At 45.8% G+C, this 20,797-nt stretch overlaps 1 protein-coding gene across 1 annotated transcript in view; it reads right to left on the bottom strand.

Moving 5' to 3' along the window:
* The window catches only part of FAM120B (family with sequence similarity 120B), a 92,003-nt gene that overhangs the window by 45,441 nt on the left and 25,765 nt on the right, over positions 1-20,797 (bottom strand). The window contains exons 4-6 of the mRNA XM_054987765.1: positions 19,197-19,292; positions 10,830-11,002; positions 1,789-1,881 (exon numbers count right to left, since the gene is read on the bottom strand). Of these exons, the coding sequence (XP_054843740.1) occupies positions 1,789-1,881; positions 10,830-11,002; positions 19,197-19,292 (362 nt within the window). The remainder of the gene's footprint in view (positions 1-1,788; positions 1,882-10,829; positions 11,003-19,196; positions 19,293-20,797) is intronic.

Here is a 20,797-nt window from a genome sequence, read left to right as displayed (position 1 = left end):
AGCAGCAGTTCTGAACAGTGCTTTTTTTCTGGGGGTACGCAGGGGTACGCATACCCCTAAACATTTTGTGAATCTAACAGGAGAAAGTAAAAATTTTAAAATGTTGGAATTCCCGCTAAACCAACTCCAAACATATTATGGATATTATGTGATAAGTTTTATGTAGCATATGTTGCCAACAAAGATGTTTAGTTTTATTTAAACTCACTAGGAGCGCTGTTCATCTTACAAAAAATGGAACGTCTTTGAGCATTGAACACGCCACCGAGATCGCTGGCATAATCGCTGATCGTTAGGGTGCAGACAAATACAAACAAGTCTTCTCTAAGCCACTTGGAGCTTGGGTAGTTGGAATCTAGCACGGTGATTGGTTAGTCTTGTTGCTACCCCCGATGGCGGCGACCAATTTGTGTATTTGTGTACATTTTGTGCAAAGAGTTTGTCTATACCGAAACTCTTTGGTTGTGCGCATGTGTCACTATAGAGGGGCTTGGTTGGCAATATTGATACCCATAATTCTCATCACCAACAGTCTTCTGACGTCATTTCCTTTCACGGTGTTTCCTGAGTCTCAGATGGAAGTGAGTGTTTAATCTGTGAAGTAGTGTGGTGTTTTACTGATGAAAGTTTGGCCTATAACCTCATTGAGTGGCACAGTGAGCTGTGTAATATGAGGTAATGCATGTTCTTGGTAATTTTGTCCATTGACTGCATTTATTTTTTCTGATTTGAACTATAAAATGGTGATTTTCTTGAGTCAAACTGAGAGTACCCCTAAACATTTTGTTAGAAATAAAGCACTGGTTCTGAAACACAAACAAAGTAGGCCAGTTCTGCTCTTTCTTACAGAAATGGTGTGACTGTTTAAGATATTACAAAGGTAAAGTGGGGAATATGATTAGGAGCCTTGCTTTCAACACCAAGTATGACACACATCTATGTATATATTAAGCTCAATATCTGAAATTTGGTGAATGTTAACTTTTCTAGGTAAATTTTGTGAATACTAACTTCCCTGCTGTATGTCCCCACTTATTGGTCATATACATTAATGCTGAAATGACTATACACATTCACTGATGCATTTATTCATTAACACAATTCATCCAAAATTGTCAGCATTTAACCCGTCATTGAGATTAGCTCAGAGAATATGTATGACACTGCCATGGTGGGCCTGAGCAACCCAAGCATAATGGTGCTGACTCAGAAGAACACAGAATAACCTGTAGTCATTTTGCTGTTTTCTGTCTGCCCTGCTGCTCCTGGGAAAAAAAGAAGCTACACTCATTGTTAAGAAATGGGCAGTAGCAGGGGGCTTCTCTGCTTCCTAGTGGCCATATGAAGGGCTGCAATTGCTAGGCAGGCATGCTGTGATGGCACCTGGCTTTTGGAACACCCTCCCCCTTGAGGCTTGCCTGGCACCTATGTATCTTTTTAGCCAGGCTTTTAATTAGGGGTATTAGCTTATCAGCTTTTTAATGGTCTGTTCTATTTTATGGATAGTTTTTATGCTATTGTGTATTTTAATGGCTTGTTTTTATACCGTGTTGTTTTAACTGTAAGTCACCTTGAGTGGGACTTTGAAGAGGCAGCATAAAAATATCCTAAATAAATAAACGAACAAATGAACATGTAAAAAGTACAAATAAACCTGGATCATTAAGTGACATCTTGAACCACACATCTAATCTCCTGAATAATTTGAGTAAGAAAAGGGTCAAAAAGGCAGCCATACGTCGTTCCTCTTAGGGTCACCACTGGCATTACATGAGGTCATGTCTATACCTGCAAGCTTGCAAGCTGAGCAGCTGACTTCCCCTCAAGGCACAGCACGTGAGCTACAAATGCATTCAAATCTTCCACAGATAGGCTGTCCACCTAAAAGAGATTTTAAAAAGGAACTTAGCTGAGAGCTATAGGGGGGGAAAGTACATACTTTTCTCCGTTATCTAAATTCCTTATTGCAGGAATGTCACTCTTGCACCATGGCCTTAATCAGGTGTATTTTTTGATAAACACCGTTTAAGGGTTTGTCCCAACTCTAGCCCCCTTGCCTTACTTCGTCAAGGGATGATTCATCAGCAGCAGGTACTCTCCTCTCCCACAACTTTCAGTCACAATATGTTAAATTCCTATCGCATGAATTTAAATGTTATTAACCTAAAAAGTGTGAGCTGGATCCAAAAAACTCTTTCACTAAATGAAAAATAAAAATAAAAACAGGACTCCAGTGACCTCAAACCTAAGTGACAGACTTCCTCAGCAGAGGAAAAATCCTTGCTGGCCATAATGATGATCTTTCCTATCCTTTTTCTTCCCCAAACTAATTTTTCAGAGTCTATCCCACAACATCCACACGTAACCACAATGCCTAGTCTGCTTCCATAATGATACATTCTTTCCTTCCTATTACACTACACACAACTTGCACTTCTTTTGGAAGAGATTATATGCATTTATCTATAAACTATTTCTTTGCTAGAGATAACGAAGCAGCAATATTCAAGTCGTAAGTAGTAGCCTGTAGAAGATTAATGTGTGTGTGGGGGGGGGGCATTCCTCATATCAAATGCAATTCCGCAAAATTTCCATTTGAATTCTCCATATGGAGACCAACTCTATGGGGATTTGGAGTTCCTTAACTTGGCTTAACTAGCCACTTTGCTGTTTGCGTGCTTACTTCATTGTAATTTGCTTCAAATACTTTAGGAGCTATCTATTAAATACTACTTCCACTCAAGTGTACCACCATCATATAAAGAACAGCTTCTTTGCTATTTGTGTTGTTGTTTTATTTGATATAGCTCTGAACTTTAGAGGGGGAAAAATTTTAGCTTTGGAAAAAAATACCTATCTAATGTTTCGACTGAATTAATAAAAACATGGCTAGAAAGCTGATAAACATGCTATCTGATCTGAGATGTAAGGTACAAAGGCAAGAACAAAGGCTCATGTGACAGCAATTTCCTTTACTCGCTTGTCTTGCTGTAGGCTATGAGAATTTATACAGTTGGGAAACTGCTCTGACTGCTATCTGTACCTCTTTTAAAGTTACCCTTAATTTAAACTGGTATTGTAAAACAAATCTCTAAAGAGAACTTTGGCCTTTAGTGCACTAAGGTTTTACCATATGCAGGGAATAACATGTGCAAGGGCTCAGGCCTGGAAGACATGAAGAAAACAGGGTTAACATACCTGTAACTTGTGTTCATCGAGTTCTTCTGTGCCTCCACACATGGGGACTGCGCAGGCGCAGGCCAGCCGCCGGAGAATTTTCTAGAGCTTCCATGGCTCCGAAGGGGCCGTTTGTCGCGCGCCTCAGCGACCGTTTTCCCGCCCAAACGGTCACGTGATCCTCCAGCGACCAACGGCCCCTTCCCTCAGTTCTCCCTTGCCGCCGCTTGACCAACACACTTCAGCCGTAACACCTTAAAAACACCAATATCCGTTACAGCCATCACAGTATTGTGCATTGGAGTTCACAGCGGGGTAGGAGGGAGGGTTGTGTGTCAGCACAGAAGAACTCGATGAACACAAGTTACAGGTATGTTAACCCTGTTTTCATCTTCGTTCTTCTGTGCCTCCACACATGGGAGTGTACCAAGCTTCACACAATAAGGAAGGCGGGGGTGAAGTCCAACACAATTTTATTAAGCAAACAAGATCAACAATAAATAGATATGCATATATACATCTATGTAAAAAATACTGTGTAAGGACACATAAATACTCAATATTTACATATATACACACCCCCAGGTACATATATACACACTTTCACTCAAGGGTACCCAACAGGTACGCCAAGAAAGTCATACCAAAAACTCCCTCAGGAAAAAAGGGAGTGTAAGACAGCCTTGGCCACAGATACATCCTGCTCCGCATTGACATCAACGGCGTAATGCCTGACAAAAGTGTCTGCAGAGGACCATGTGGCTGCTTTACAAATGTTAACCAGGGGCACCCCCCTGAGGAGTGCCGAAGAGGATGCTTGGGACCGCGTGGAGTGGGCTCTGACATGAAGCGGGCAAGCCACCCCTGCCAGGGAATAGGCCTTGCTAATGGCCGTCACAATCCACCTAGACAGGGTCTGTGAGGAAGCCCTGCTACCCTTGTCCTTGGCCCCAAAACATACAAACAGGTGAGGACTGGAGCGGAATCCCTTCGTCCTATCCAGGTAATAGGCTAGGGCCCTCTTCAAGTCTAGGGTATGGAGGGCCTTCTCCCCCTTAGAGGAGGGTTGAGGAAAGAAAGCAGGCAGTGAGATATCCTGCGAGAGGTGGAAGGCGGACACCACCTTGGGCAGGAACTCAAGGCAGGGACGCAGGACCACCTTGTTGGGATGAAACACAAGAAAGGGAGGGTCAGACCGCAGTGCAGACAGTTCACTGACCCTTCTGGCCGATGTGACGGCCACCAAGAATGCTACCTTGTAGGATAGCATATCCAAGGGGCAGGTAGCCATAGGTTCAAATGGAGGCAACATGAGACGTGAGAGCACCAAGGACAGCGACCACTGAGGCACTGGCGCTGACACAGGTGGGTAAAGATTGTACATGCCCTTAAGGAACTGGCGGGATTGTGGGTGAGAAAACACCGTAGCACCCTCAACTCGGGTGTGAGCAGCTGATATCGCTGCCAGGTGGACCTTGAGGGAGGAAGCCTTCAAGCCCAGGCCACGCAAGTGGCACAAATACTCGAACACAACCCCCAAGGGACTGTTGTCAGGCACCACTCCTCTGGCAAGTGCCCAGAGCTCAAACCTGCGCCACTTGGCCGCATAAGCGCGCCTAGTGGATGGCCGACGAGCATTCAGGAGGACCCTCTGTACCTCGTCAGTAAAGCCTATCGGGGAGGAACGATCCGCCAAGCCGTTAGGTGCAGCTTCCTTGGATCGTGGTGGACCAGGCTCCCGTTTAGGAGAAGGTCTTGCCGAGGGGGCAGACTCACATACGTCCGTTGGGACATCCGCAGGAGCTTCGGGAACCAAACCTGCCGTGGCCAGAAGGGGGCCACTAGAATGCAGTCCGTCCCGTCCTCCTCTATCTTGCACAGGACCCTGGGAATCAAGGGGAACGGAGGAAACATGTAGTGCAAGCCCTGCGTCCACGTAAACTGGAAGGCATCCCCAATAGAGAGGGGGTCGCTCCCTGCCCTGGAACAGAACGTGTGGGCCTTGGTGGTCGCCGCAGTGGCGAACACATCTATCACTGGATGACCCCACATCTGGAAGATCGGCCCAACGCACTCTACGTTCAGTTCCCACTCGTGGTCCAGTAAAGGGACCCTGCTGAGGGCATCTGCCCGGGCATTGTCCGACCCAGCCACGTGTATAGCACGGAGCGACACGCCGTTCTTGATAGCCCACTGCCAAGTGAGTGTGGCTTCCCGGCACAGGGCCATGGACACTGTGCCCCCCTGCTGATTCACGTAGTACATGGCAGTCGTGTTGTCCGTCTGCACCAAGACCTGACGATTTCTCAGCAGTGCTGTAAGAGACACAAGTGCGAAACGAATGGCCCTTAGTTCAAGCACATTGATATGGAGGGTCTTTTCCCTGTCAGACCAGACATCTTGCACAGACACATCACCACAGTAAGCCCCCCATCCCATCAGAGAGGCATCAGTGGTAACCGTGATGTCATGGTGTTGATACCCGAAAGGGGTCCCTCTAAACAAGTTGTCATCAGACAGCCACCAGTCCAAGGAGGAGAGGATGACCCTCGGGATAGAGAATTTGAGGGACGGAGGGTGCAGTAGAGCATCATACCTCCGCACAAACCAGTTCTGGAGAGGGCGCATACGCAGCCTAGCGAAAGGCACCACAGAGGTGGCCGCTGCCATATGCCCTAGTAAGCACTGAATAGTGCGCACAGACTGGAATCGGTTCCTTTTAAACATGGACACTAGACCCCTTAGGGACCGAGCCCTCTCCAAAGGGAGCAGAGCCTTACCCTCCACAGAGTCTAACAGTGCACCAATGTAGGACACTTTGCAGTTGGGCACCAGTTTGGATTTCTCCAAGTTCACCAGGAGCCCCAGGCGTTGGCAAGTGCTAAGTACCAAGCCAATGTCCTGCACCAGCCTAGACTCCGATTCAGCCACGATGAGCCAGTCATCGAGGTACGGAAAGATGGTACAGCCTTCTTCCCGTAGGAAGGAAACCACAGGGGCCACACATTTAGTGAACACTCGTGGGGCAGTGGACAGGCCAAAGGGGAGCACCTTATACCGGAAAACCCGTTGCCGGTAAACAAAGCTCAGGTACTTCCTGTGCTCCTTCCGTATGCCCACGTGAAAGTATGCGTCTTTTAAGTCAAGAACCGCAAACCAATCCCCCTGTTTCAGCAAGGCGATCACAGCCGCCAACGTTACCATTTTGAATTTGGTCACCTTGAGGAAGGCATTAAGGTCCCTCAGATCTAAGATGGGACGTAAGCCCCCATCCTTCTTAGGGACCAGGAAGAACCTAGAGAAGAATCCCTTTACAGAGTCCTCACAGGGCAATTCTTCCACAGCACCCTTGGCCAAGAGCGACACGATCTCCGCATCCAGCTCGGCCATAGTGTTATTGACAGCTGTCAGGGGTGAACTGCATCTGGGCAGCTCAACAAATTCCAGCCCGTATCCCAGCTCAACAATAGTTAAGACCCATGAGTCAGATGTTATTGACTCCCACTCAGAGAGGAGCGGACTAAGTCTGTCCGAAAAGTTCGGGGATACGGCTGGCGTGACCCGTCAGTACTGCCTCCCGGTGCCCTGCTGATCCTTCTGCTGGGCCGGTTGTTGTGCCGGACGAGGCTTGAAGGGCCGACGCCTCCTCTGCTGTTGTGCGGGAGGGTAGGGCCGCTGTTGGTAGGCAGGATACTGCTGGTAGCCCGGCCGCTGTTGCTGGTATCTGCCCTGGTAATGGTAAGGGCCAGATCGGGGAGCGTACCGTGACCTGGAGGAGGGCTTGTCCGCTGGAGCCAGACCCAAAGACCGCGCCGTCTGCCGGTCCTCCTTCTTTTTCTTCAGGGTCTCGTCGGTCGCTTTGGAAAAGAGCGAGTCCCCCTCAAATGGCATGCTCTCCACTCTGGAACGCACCTCTTGGGACAGGGCCGTAGACCGCAACCAGGAGTGGCGCCTGAGGACCACCGCCGAAGCCATCCCCCTAGCAGCAGTGTCAGCAGCGTGGCTCCCTGCGTTCATTTGCTGTTTCGACAGCCGGACAGCCTCTGTTTGCAGCAGGGACACCACCGCCCTCTGCTCAGGAGGGAGGTCCCGGGTATAGGATGCCAACTTCTCCCAGAGGTACAGCTGGTACCCTGCCATGATGGTCTGGTAGTTGGCAATCCTCAGACCCAGCGAAGAGACGATGTACTGGCGCCTGCCCATGGCATCAAGCTTCTTGCCCTCTTTATCGGCAGGCACCGAGGAGTGACCCGATCGTCGGGGGTTGAATTCCTCTGTGACCAGGGAGGAAGGTGGAGGGTGTTTCACCAACGCCGGCCAGGTACCCTGCTTAATCTTGTAAAGCTGCTCGATGCGCTTGGATGTTGGAGGTTGATCGCAGGGCACCTGCCATACCTTCTCCACAATCTCCTCAATACCCTCGAGCATGGGGAAGCCAACATACGCCGGATTATCCCCATAGATACGCTTGAGGAGCTTGTCCTTGGTCTGGGGGACTGCCGAGGAGATGTCCATCTCGAGAGCCTTCGCCATCCGTGCCATCTGGTCGGCGTAGATGCGGAGGTCCTCGAATGGCGAGTCCGCAGATGGCACTAGCTCCTCAGCTGGCGATGGTTCGGACCATGACTCCGACTGGTAGCCGCCAAAGCTCTCCACATCCTCCTCATCGGAACCGAGCTGGGATTCCGGAACCTGGTGCGGAGGGGGAGCCCACGTCGACCTCGATGTCGAAGGCCTCGGTTCCGACACGGAGAAACCCGCAGGTGCCCCTTCCCACTGGCAATGGTATGGCGAGGGGAGGTAGGAGGCCTGTCGATGTCGGGACGCAGAGGACCGGGCCGATCGGACACTGTCCCCAGACCGACGTCGCTCACGACCGGCAGCTGGTGAAGATGGACGGGCAGGGGAAGGACGGCTCCGACGAGGAGACGGGCTCGGTTCCAGCCTCGGCGACCGAAGAGCAGGCGATGGTCGGATCCGACGGCGCGGGCTCGGCTCCGGCCCCGACGAGAATTCCGCGGGCACCGTCTCGAAGGCCATCGGATCCGGCACTGGCACGGCGAGTTCCTCTGGTTCGGGGGAATCCAGATGAGGGGAAGGCGTGTGAGGAAGCACGATGACCTCCTCCTGGGGAGCGGGATGCGGCGACCGATGATGTTTGGTCTTCTTCTTCTTCTTCGCCGGTTCCGAAGAAGACCTCGGAACCGACGCGCTCCTCGCCTTCGAAGGGGACCTCGGCCTCGACCTCTTAGGTTTTACCGGAATCGACCCGGTCGTCGGTTCCGATCGGGGACTCGGTAGACGGATCCTCGGTTCCGATGTCGGTCTCGGATCCGACCTGGTGGAAGATGCGCTACGGGGCGGCCGCACCGGTCCCTGCGCTGGAGAGGCCGCTCTCGACGCCGAGGCACTCGGGGGACGCGGTTTCGACCCCGACCTCGCGGAGGCCACTGAGCCAGCTCTGGAATGCCGTTCGGCAGAGGGGCTAGGGCCGGCCTTGGAGGAGGGCAACGGGGCGCCTCCGGACATGACCTTCTGCCACAGGGAGGAGTTAAGACGGGCCTTGCGCTCCTGTCGGGCCTTGCTGGTGAAGCCCTGGCAAATCTTACAGGCCGTTACATTATGGGTCTCCCCCAAACAGAACAGGCACAGTTCATGGCCATCGGTCTTGGCCATTTTAGTGTGGCATTGGAGGCAATGCTTGAAGAGAGCCTTTGAGGCCATCTTCAGGGGCACGCGAAAGGAAGGTCAAAAACAGTCCGAGTCAAATTACCGAGTCCACAACAAAGTCCAAACGAGATCCGAAGAATAGTCGAGGTCACGAAGTCCGAAGTCAAAAGCCAAGCAATCAGTCAGAATAAAGCACGAAGCACAAAAGCACAGAGCAACGAAGCTCACGTTCTCTCCAAGCGGCGGCAAGAAGAGAACTGAGGGAAGGGGCCGTTGGTCGCTGGAGGATCACGTGACCGTTTGGGCGGGAAAACGGTCGCTGAGGCGCGCGACAAACGGCCCCTTCGGAGCCATGGAAGCTCTAGAAAATTCTCCGGCGGCTGGCCTGCGCCTGCGCAGTCCCCATGTGTGGAGGCACAGAAGAACGAAGATGAACTGAAAGTACCCCTGAGCAAAAGCAGAGAGCACCTGCCTCCCCATGATCAGGGATGCACAATCAGAACTTTACTCGTCAAGGTCAGAGCTGAACAATTTATGCATCTGAGGAAGGAATCTCTAGTCCACAAAAATGTATGCTGGAATAAACATTTGCTCATCTTTAAATTGCACCAGGCTCATCTTTTTTTTTTTTGCATGATATTGATTACAGCTGTGGAATTTAATATCACAAGTGCTTCCTCTGAACAGAATTATTTCTGATATTCCTAAATGATTGTGCATCTTTTGATCTGATGGTAATTCTGGTGCTTCATTGTCTGGTTTTAGTTTCCTAGGCAGTGAGAGGCTCAGCAAGGAGAGTAACTCAGCAAACAGACGCCTGATGAGAAACTAGGCAACCTAGGACTGCCCCATGTTGGTCAATATTGGGGAAGTTTCTGTGTGCACATCATTCCAAAGTTGTGTTCAGTCCCTGTCTCCTCTACTTATTCAGAAACTCATATATGCACTGGACCACAGCACTCCACTCCAGTTGTTTAGAATCTGGTGTGGTATGCTGGTGAAGAGAATGAATAGTGATCCAGAATATCCCCAGTTCAAATCTCACCACTGCCATGAATTCACCAACTGGCCTTAGGCAAGCTCCTCACTTTTAGCTTCAGCTCAACAATCGAGTACGGACGTCTGGCAGTGTAGAAATCTCGGGACTTTCCTCGAAGCTGCCATAGGATGGGAGAGAAAACACTGGGCATGTGCGTGGCTGTTCCAGAGTCAGTCCTGCTTATAAGAGACAATCATGCCTCGACACCTGATTGGTGGCATCTGGGAGGCAAGGTCTGCGGAAAGGTGGCCCTGATGACTGGCAGTTTCTCATCTCTCACAAGTGGAGTGTCCCAAGGCATGCACAGGCTGTCACCTTGCTTTTAAAAGGTCCCCGAGAACTGAAATGAGAAGGAGTTTGGCACCAGTCCAGGTTGTGAAGGAGAGTCAGGAAGAGGAGGAGGAATGATGTAATGGCCACCTCTTCCCGTCTCATTTCTGAAGCAGCTCCAAGCCCCATCAACAGAGGCATCAGGCAGATGAGACAGTGGAGGGGCAGGACAGGGTGACATCTTCACACCAGGGATAATGATATTGCCTTACCTGACAACAAGATAATTGTGCACAGTGCTTTGAACATTGAATGGACATTATTGTATGTCTTGTTATTTTATCACTAGATTATGGCTTATAATTTCACATGGCCACAATCCAGAAACCTGTACAAATAATTCCAGGCACCTAAGAAGAAATTTAAAATAAGTAGCCTCTGTTATTCTGCAAGACAAGATTTTGAAATTCAGGAGAATTTCATCTGAGGTGACCTCTGCTAGCATTTTTTTGCTATTCCTTAGTGAAAAACCTAAAACCAATGGAAATTTGATCATGAAGGAAGGAAGTAGTTATCATTGGTTTAATATATTAAGAGATATATTGGTAACTGATGGTAATCCACTGCAGATATGAGCTATGAAAGTTTATTAGAAAATTAGAACGTTCGTTACCTGCAAAGCAAGATATATCAACAAGGTACAGACAACGGCAACAGAAGCGTCCAGAGCCTGAAGCTCTTCTGCTGCATCTTGAAGCTGAAAACATGCCAGAAATGTGCAATGGCGGAGCTTATCTGCCTCTGGTCCCCTGCTGAGCCAAAGTATTCTCAGGCTAGGAGTACCACCTAGAAAAAAATGCTTCATTTTAGTCACTGTAGAAACAAGATGCAACAGTTTTTGCCCACCAAGCTTGAACAAGGAACAATTATTCACGTCTAAGCTTACAAGCATTACAGCAAAAATATTAATGAGACTATTTAGTAAAAAATATAAGAAATGCTGCACCTTTGATGATAAGCAACTATTCTGGAGCTTGTAAATTTCTGTAGAAAAAATGCATCTTATGGTGACACAGGATTACAGGGCTGAAAGATCTAAGCAACTTAAAATGCATTTGCATATAAAGAGTTTATCATCTAACGTTATGCTTAACAAAGATCTAGGCTTGATCCTTTCGCTTCCTTCTCATACATATTCTGAGCCACAATCCAAATTCTGCACAAGCCCTCTCAGAAGCACAGAGTCTAGTAACTCACAATATGTTGCCTTAGCACTTGAAATATAGCTAGAGGCGAGATTTTTACAGGCCCTTTTCTTTAAGTAGAGACCCTTTTGTGCCTCATGTTACAGTATGCAACAGCCCAAGCCATCCACTCTTTTTCAGGCCTCCACAGTGGCTCTGCTTGTGCTCACAGCCAGCTCATCCATCAGGCCCAGGGTTTGGGGGTATTAAGGGCAGGACAGGTCCTGGTCAGGGCTTGAAGAATCGCAGCAAGGGATAGTCCTAGGTGGCACCACCTACCTTGGTGCACCACATGATCCATGACAGCGCTGGAGGCCACAGCATGCTCACCTAGCCTGCATCCCCAGCCCCCCTGATGGAATGAGGGAGGAAGAAAGAGTAGGCAGTCGTTGGCTTCACACTATCCAGCCCCATGTTCCAGACATGGTACTGTGTGTGTGTGCCAAAGTCACAGGCCACCTAGGGCACCAAAAATGTTGGGCTGGCCCTGCTCCTGCTTATCAAAGAGATTCCTGGTCTGGGTAAAGGAAATCAAACCAACCCCTAATGAAAGTCACTTCACCCCTTACTCTCTGCTTGTGCAGGCTGCAGGATTCCATCCCAAGTCTTAATGTATGCTTTTAAAGTACAGCTCGATAGAAAAGATTTGTGCTTCTCCATGTGTCCTGCTTTTTACAGTCTTCCCCTAAATAAGTGGTTGTGTATGCCCTCTAATAGGGGTGTGCATCCCGAAAAGATTCAAGTTTCCCGCTTCGGGTTTACCCAAAGCGGGGGAGGAAATCAGAAATACCAGAATTCCGAAGTGGCAAGCCGCTTTGGAATTCTGGTATTTACTCGCTTCAATATGCTCTGTAAAGATTTGGAACATACTGAAGTGAGGGGGAGCAACCCCCACCCTCCCTCCCACACCCCCTGGGGCATCCCCCAACCCCCCACTTACCTGGCCGGCAGGGAGAGGGGGAGGGTGATCAGCTGGGTGGCAGGACGCCACCACCACTGCCACTGCAGCGGTAGCAGTACACACAAGGCTTGGATGGCCCGGAGCTAGCTTCTCTGCCACCGCCGCAGCCTGTGCAAGGCCAGGATGGCCCGGAGCCAGCTCCTCTGCCACTGCACCACCTCCTCTGGGCCTGCAGGCCGGGGGGGGAAGGCTGGAGCCTCCTCCTCCAGCCCTTCCTGCCCCTCAAATGGCCCACACGACGGCCATTTGAGGGGCAGGAAGGGCTTTCTCAGCTGCTCTGCGGCCCCACAGGGCAGCGGGGAGGGCCGGAGCCACCGCTGCTGCCGATGCCACCTCCACCACCAACAGCAGGGCCAAGGTAAGTGGGGGTGAGTGGCTGGGGCTGGGGGGTGTTTAAAAGGCCCTGCTGCTTGCAAGCAGCAGGAAAGGGGCCCTTTAAACTTGGCCCCGAAGCTTTCCGATGCATTATGAATGCTTTGGAAAGCTTTGATTCAGGATTTCCGAATCTTTACGGATCAGGTCCAATTCAGGAATTTTACCCGAATCGGAAACATGAAGCGCACAGGACACTCACACGATCCCATCCATTTCAAAAGCAGCAGTGGATTCATGTGTACAAAGGGATGTGCTTGAGCACCAGTGTCTTCCTCTGAAACAGAGGAGTTCCAGCAGATTTGGTATTCAGTGTGCCTACCGATTATTTCTGCAAGAGTCAAAAACTGCTGGTTGACACAATTTTGTGTTCTTCATTACCAGATGATCATATCTTCATAGAGCGTCCTCAGGCAGATGCTGAGGCCCACAATCCATCAGGGATCCCACTGCCAATCATTGCCTTGCTACTTTGCCTACTCTTGAGTGACAAATGACAGGTGTAATGAGAAGGATGAAGATTGGGTGAAGAGGGAGAAGACAAATGTGTGGGACCCTCTGAGGCTAACTTGCCCAAGCATTGCCCCAAACCCAGGGCTGGTACTGTAGGGTGTTCTGCATTACAAAAATTATGGCTCCATTTCACAGTTTTATACAATCCGAAATCAAGGGTACTCATTTGTTACTCTATTTTCTAAGTAACAAGTATTAAAGTATGCAAAGCCATAATGCATCCTAGAACTTACAAGGTTGTGAGCATTATTTCTAGATTCCCTTTTATCTCCTCATCTCATCTATCTTGTTGCCAATTCAGAAAGGGTGAAATCTGTTTGCTGCATTACTTTCCTTCGACCGTCAAAATGAAGATTAAGAAGGGTAGCAGTGTTGGTCTGCAGTAGATGAGCAGGGTTTGAATCCAGTAGCAAAGACCAACAAGGTTTTCCAGGGTATTAGCTTGGAGCTTGACTTACTAGTCTTTAAGGTGCTGTCAAAATGAGTAATACTGAGTGTGAACTGCAAATACCTAGCAAGCCATACTAAGACAAATTCCTGCTGTAAAACAAATTTGATGTGGTCTTTAACAAAGATAACAGTTTTAAGGAGTAAACTGCGTTTGGTAGCACATTTTCTTTATTATAAACAGGAGCTGCATTCCTTTGTGTGAGCCACTTGGCTACTATGAAGGATTAGAGTGTTGAGGTGTCAAATACCGGATGAAAGAAGAGTTTGTTTAGCAAACAAGACTCATTAACAAAAGGGTGCTTTTGCCCAAGGACAAACACAACAGAGAATAAATATTCTGTTTGTTGTCATCATCATGAAGGTTCTCTGGAGCAGAGCAGCAAAGAAATTGTCTAAATAAAACATTTAATGTATTTTCAGACTATACTGCTCTATAGAAGTAGGGATTATAAGAACTTCCACTCTTGTCAAAGTACTGGTTGCTTTATGCACTTAATAGCTTATCAAATTATTGCATCATCTCTAATTATTTCATGAAAGCAATCCTAAGTAGGTCTATTCAGAAGTATGTTCTATGTTACTACTGGGGCTTACTCTCAGGAAAGCATTCATAGGTTTGTAGTCAGTGCAAGCCAAAAGCAGATCTATGCCCTTCTAAATCTACTGATGTAAATGGGTTTAGAAGAGGTATAAGTGTATAGAGTTGCACTCTCAGATAAACAGGACTACCTGTATTAGTGCAAGCCCTATTGTACTGTGAATGACAAAACTCTCCTCCTGGAAGAAGGGGATTTGAGCACCAATTCTTTGGTTCTCCTTTGGGTTTCTCAAATAATTTTCTAAAATCCTTGTCTCTGAAAGACCAAGTAAAGATGTTAGAGATGAAAAGTTAAAGGAATAAAGACTCAAATGGGATCAACTCTACTGATAAGGAATAAACCTGGCAACCACATCAAGGGTTTTTAACCAGTTATTTTTCCAGAGTTTAAACATCTGTCTGGCTAATACTGGTGATTCTCACAGATTTTGTGAACACAATTTGTGAACACAAAATATATTTCCTAAATCAAGAGCGCCACAAGAATATCAAAATCCTTGTCAAATATTTTAATCCCTTGTTAAATATTTTACATGGTGACGGCAGCGAGAGTGCTAGTCGCAGGAAGATGGAAAACTGATGCTTGGGCTGGTCTCCTAGAGTGGAGAGAGAAGATTCACGAATACGCCTCAATGGCCAAATTGACCACCTACTTACAAAACAGACCGATAACCGAGTTCTGGAAAAAACGGAAGGATTTCTTTTTGATTACGTAGGCTAAGCTAACCTAATTGAATAGAAGCTTGGAGGGAAGGGAAGAGAAGGAGAAATGCTACGTATCTAGATTTAGGGAAGTCAAATAAGTAACGTTTTGTTTATCAGGTCAAAGAAACTTAAATGTATTGCTATTTTACTCCCAAAACTATTATAACTGTACTGTTCATATACTTATTGTTTGTATAAGATGGTATAACTCTCAATTTGATGTCTAATTTAGAATCTGCATAACTTTTATACTATGCACTTACTTTACTATATTTTCTTTTCTTTAAATAAAATTCTTTTTTTAAAAAATTTAAATCTTGATTCTTTAAAACTGCAGTTACTGAATTTATTGCATTAATTAAATCCCTACTAAGAAATAGTATGGTTTCTTACAGTCAAAGTGGTTTATGCAGAAGGATTCAAACCACTGTCTAGTTGGATACAGAATCATTTATTGACTTTTCATACTTACAGTGAACATACCACCTTACTCATGAATTAATTATAGGCCAGAACCAGTCCTTCCACCATATATGGTAATGCTCACAGACAGCTATTTGTCAAATAGGAGTGCATATTTTTTAAAAATTTAAATGTTATTGACATTTTACACACAGAGAAAAATAGTATCCCCCCCCCACACACACACTCTTATCCAATTTGTATGTCTAGTCAGAATTCCCATGATGTTTATCCAAGCAGCCTCCTTAAATAACAAGCAAGGGAGAAAAGTGGAAGAGAAAAAGATGTGAAAAGCAAATAAATTAAGGATAAGTGAAATATGCTAGTCTTTAGCAAAACTCAGATACATCTTTCATTTTTCTTCAGCAGTGGTATTGTGCTTGCAGCCTCTCAACTGTCCTGTGCAGAGAGGAGATTACAGAGTCATTCTTGAAAGCCACTGATCAGGTAAAGTGCCAGGTGCACACCTGAGTACCTCAAGGGGAGTAGGCTAACAGACAGCTGTGTACAGCATAGAAGGTATACTGCATACTCATGCTGAAATGTGTATATTGTGGCAATAGCTTGAGTAAGATAGAAGGAACATGGAGGAGAGGGTTCTCCTCTGTATGCTCTCTGGGCACATGCTTAGGGGTGGGCGTATTTGCAGCCACTGAGGCTTTCAGGCCACCACACTGCAAATACAAATCATCTATAAGAAGGTAGTTCAACACAGCAGAAAAATGGGACAGGACAACTGCTTGCATCTAGGCACTTAAATTTAACTATTAGCTCCAATTTAAAGGTGATGCTAGTGAGGCAAAAGAGTTTCCCTGTGTGATTTCAGACATAATCAGTGTTTTTAAAAAATGTGCTGTGACCTACGCGAAGCTATGTATGCTTAGCATAACTGCTTTGAATAATTTACAGCACATTTGAAACATGACAGCCCATACAACATCATATAAGGCTGTTATTTGCCAGCAACTCATAAATCAGGCCTCCATTACATCTTCACTGATCATCCAAATTAATTCTTTCTGCAACATATGCCATATACTTCAGACAGTATCATGAACTGATCAAAGATGTTGAACGGAAGAGAGAGTAAAACTGTGGTGCTATTGAAAACAATGGCTAATTGCTCATTTCAGTGGAGCAAGATTTAATGCATATCTTCATTTCCTTTTAAAGAAAAACAGAAAAGGTATGAAGCTAGAGATTGGCACAAATATAATCATGCTCTGAAAATCCTTTTAAAACAAGTACACGAATGTTAAATGCCTGTTCCTATCATTTTTTAACCAGTCTGTCTTTGAAATATAATGGCAGCCCAGCATAGCATTTTTAAATTTAAAAGCAGCACACTGCCAAGCTCCTTATTTGGTAAGCTGCAGATTCATGCTGTGGAAAATAAAAGCTTCAAGAGCGAATTTAAAGCATACAAATATGGACTACAAAATTTAAAGACAAATATTTGTTTTGGAACAGAGCACTAAAAATAAACTTTGAAAGTCCTCTTCTTCTTTACTAGTCTACACAGAAATAGAACTGTTTTTGTTCATTATTGAATTAGTAGCAAATATGGTTGAGAAGGAACTTGTAGGGAACTTGCTGCCAGATCATTTTTGGCTGAAATTCTTTACAATACTGAGCCCACAGAGTATGTTTGACAAGCAACTTCAGAGACTTACCAACCAGTGCTATTGCATCTCCCCAAGAAGGGAACTCCCTTACAAAAAATTCTTCTGAGAGATGAGAAGCATGTTCTGAAATCAATTGTACCCAATCATCATGGCCAACCAATAGTTGCACAAGCCATATTCCCCATGTGCAAAACAAACTGTATACTGGCTGGCTGAACATCAATATACATCTGACATTCTGTTCATGTAATTTAAGCAGGTTCTTAACAGTCTCACAGAAGACAATGGGATACACTTGCCAAAGGAGACTGTCTCATGAAAGTTTATGACAGGTTACATTTTACAATCTGTTCTGCAGTTTTACTTCAACAGAATATTAAGGTTATTCCACTAGAATTTTATTATTCAGCAGAGAGTTACATTTAACAACAACAACATTCAATTTATATACCGCCCTTCAGGACAACTTAATGCCCACTCAGAACAGTTTACAAAGTATGTCATTATTATCCCCACAACAAAACACCCTGTGAGGTGGGTGGGGCTGAGAGAGCTCCAGAGAGCCGTGACTAGCCCAAGGTCACCCAGGTTGTAAGTATAATGAAAATACACTACGCACCTAGGCAGTTATGGAGGTATAGTCCTATGTGAGGACACCCTCAAGATTTTAAAAACTCTCATTTCAAACAATTTCCCCTACTTATAACCATTAATTAGTAGCACATATCTTTAACTTTGAATTTGGCAATTATTAAATAATTATTACCTGCTTTTAAAAAAAATGTTTTAAGGGTTGGAAGAAGGGGCTAAAGTTCCATAGGACATCACAATACCTTTGCTGTGAAATTCTCTCCGTACAGAGACACAGCAGGCTCATTCACTTTTGAGCTGCATGAAGCCAGTTATTTTATTCCAAAGAGCACATGGAAATTTATTTTTAAAGAGGACACATTCTTTTGCTGGCCCCTGCTTCTTTCCCTAGTTACTTGTCTGATTCTCCCCCAGTCATGCTGTCTTCATTTTCCTCCTCCAACTTGTTTCTCAGAGCCAAACTAAATATGACAGCATTCTTGGGGCTGCCTTGTGGGTCCCACAGGGCCACTGCCACCATTTAAAAGTGGTTTTAAAATCCTGCAAGGAGCCCACAGGCTGGCACTCCTGTTTCCTTCCTGCACCTTTTCAACTGTTGAAACAGCCGTGGGAACAGCAGCTGTTTTGGCACTTGATTGGGGTGGGGTGGGGACAGTGCCTCAGCCTGCCATGCTGCAGGCCCAATCAGGATCGGGCCCTTAGGGCATTTATAAATCACTTTTAAATGGTGATGGTGGTCCTGTGGCGGCCACAAGAAAGCTGTCATGTTTAGTTTGGTCCTCATTTGTTCCGCTTAAGTCTGCAATCTTTCTCCCCACTGTTGCTGCTTCTCTATCCTCCCACTTCACCCTTGTCCCTATTCTACTCTAGTGGTCCCTGGCCCACCCATCCCAATTAACCTTGTCCTTTTCCTCCCCTTGCCCACCTTCCCTACCTGGCCATTTGCAGCTAAGCTGCTTCTTTCTTGGCAAGTGGAGCGGAAACAAGAAGGTAAAGGGCAAGCTGGAACCAGCTACAGATAGCCTGAGTCCCAACATACTTCCTCAACTTTAAAAAAAACTCATACACTTTGTGTGTGTGTGGGGGGGGGGGATTTAAACCACCGACTCTAGTTTCTTTTCAACATTTTTTTTAATTTCACTTGGGTTTAAAGAAAGATATACTTTAGCCACAGGTGGCCCCATTGTGCAGATTTTTTGAGCTGCACTATGCATGCATGATTATTAAATATAAATATACACAAACAGATTCTGTCCAGATCCTTTTGGAAGTTTTATTGGAAAATGGTGTGGGTTGCTCTGCATTTTAATCATTGTAATGCTATTTTGTTTTTTAATATTTGAAATGTTATGGTATTTTGCTGTTTTATGTATATGTTACCTTGAAGGCATTTTAAGCCATTTTGACTGGCTATACTTTATTTAGATCTCCAAAACCAAAATAGATTAAAATATATGGCATATTTTAACAAGCATTTTCAAATATATTTACTTCAAATTTCAGTACAAGATGATTTTACCTGGGAGTTCTTTGGGCTGTACCAGATCTGGCTGCTGCAGGGAATTCCCAGCATAGACAAACCACTCCTTTACTACAGGATAAGTGCCATAAGCATCTGAAGAACAGAGAAATCAATCAATGGAATAAATGCAGTAAGTGACATTTTACAAGATAGTAGTATCACAAAACGTACCAAGATAACACAGAGGTGAAGATGTGCAATGAAGTCAAAGCTGGAAACAAAGTGAGCTATTTATAGTGCAATCCTAAGAATAGTTATATCCTTTTAAATCCATTGAAATTAGTGGACTTAGAAGATTGTTCCCCTGCACTGTAACTAGGGCTCCCAGCTCCTGGTTGAGAAATTCCTGGATATTTTGAGGGTAGAGCCTGGAAAGGGCAGAGTTTGAAGATAGGAGAGACCTCAGCAAGGTGTAATGCCATAGAGACGAGCCATTTTCTCCAGGGGAACTGATCTCTATGGCCTGGAGATCAGTTGTAATTCCAAGAGATCTCCAGCCACAACCTGGAAGCTGGCTATCCTAAGAGTAAGTGCCCTAAGGGATTTTCCATGATTGCAAAGTATAGTACAGATATACATACTGAAGATACAACAGAACTATATATATGGAATTATACCTGATTCCCTACTGCAGCCCCCTGGACTCACGTAGATTTTTATCTGCAAGCTTACCAAAATCTCTAATAATAATGCTTTTTAAGAGACAATGGGGACTGCCAGGGGAAAGGGAATGGGGTAAAGATCCACTTCCACTAGCAGAACATCCATAGGGTCCTACTATACAATTTTAAGCAACATTTTTTCTTGTATGCATTTATAAAGTGTATGAAAATGTCCTTAAAATAGCTACATATCCAATTAACATGTTTAATAAAATCCACTCATTCATGAATAAGAAAAAATAATAATAACAATTCACATAGCATAAGCTGAGAGTATACAGCTTCACAACTGCCAACATGTAACTGCACATTGGAAAGGCAGGATTACAACGCCCTAATTTCATTTTCTTCTAAAAACAATAGGATCTGAAGAAAGCTGAGATAAATAATGAGTGACACCAATCACATTATTACATATTTATTGATGTTTTTATCTGGCTTTTAAAGTAATATGTTTGTGTATTTTATATATGTTGTATTCTGCTCTGAGCCTGTTTGCTGGGAGAGTGGATTAGAAATATAATAAACAAACAAACACTGAAACCATTTATTGCCACAAGATGCAATGCCTTTTGCTTAAGTCATGTAAAAACACAAGAAGCTTGTCAAAACATTTACAAGTTAAGGCCTATTAGGTTCAGCTCCATACATACTAGAGCTGCCAACTCCAGGTTGGAAAATTCCCAGAGATTTGGGAGTGCAGCCTGGGGAGTAGGGCTGACAGGTGTCTCAGTGGGGGAGGGGATCTCCCGCTCCCAGCCTCTGCCCCCCACTGCCACTCATCTGGCTGCGGGGGGGGGGTGGATGGATGGGGAACAGGCCCAGGAGGCAAAAAACCTCCCAAGTCAGCACGCAAGTGGGCACTCTCCTGCCGACTGCAACAATGTTACCTCCTAAAATGATGTTATCACGCCAGGCAGAAGGCATGCCCCACAC

This window comes from Eublepharis macularius, chromosome 1 (genome assembly GCF_028583425.1).
Source record: "Eublepharis macularius isolate TG4126 chromosome 1, MPM_Emac_v1.0, whole genome shotgun sequence".
NCBI lineage: Eukaryota > Metazoa > Chordata > Lepidosauria > Squamata > Eublepharidae > Eublepharis > Eublepharis macularius.
Note: the sequence above shows the minus strand (reverse complement) of the source record. Positions and strands in the feature narration are given on the sequence as shown.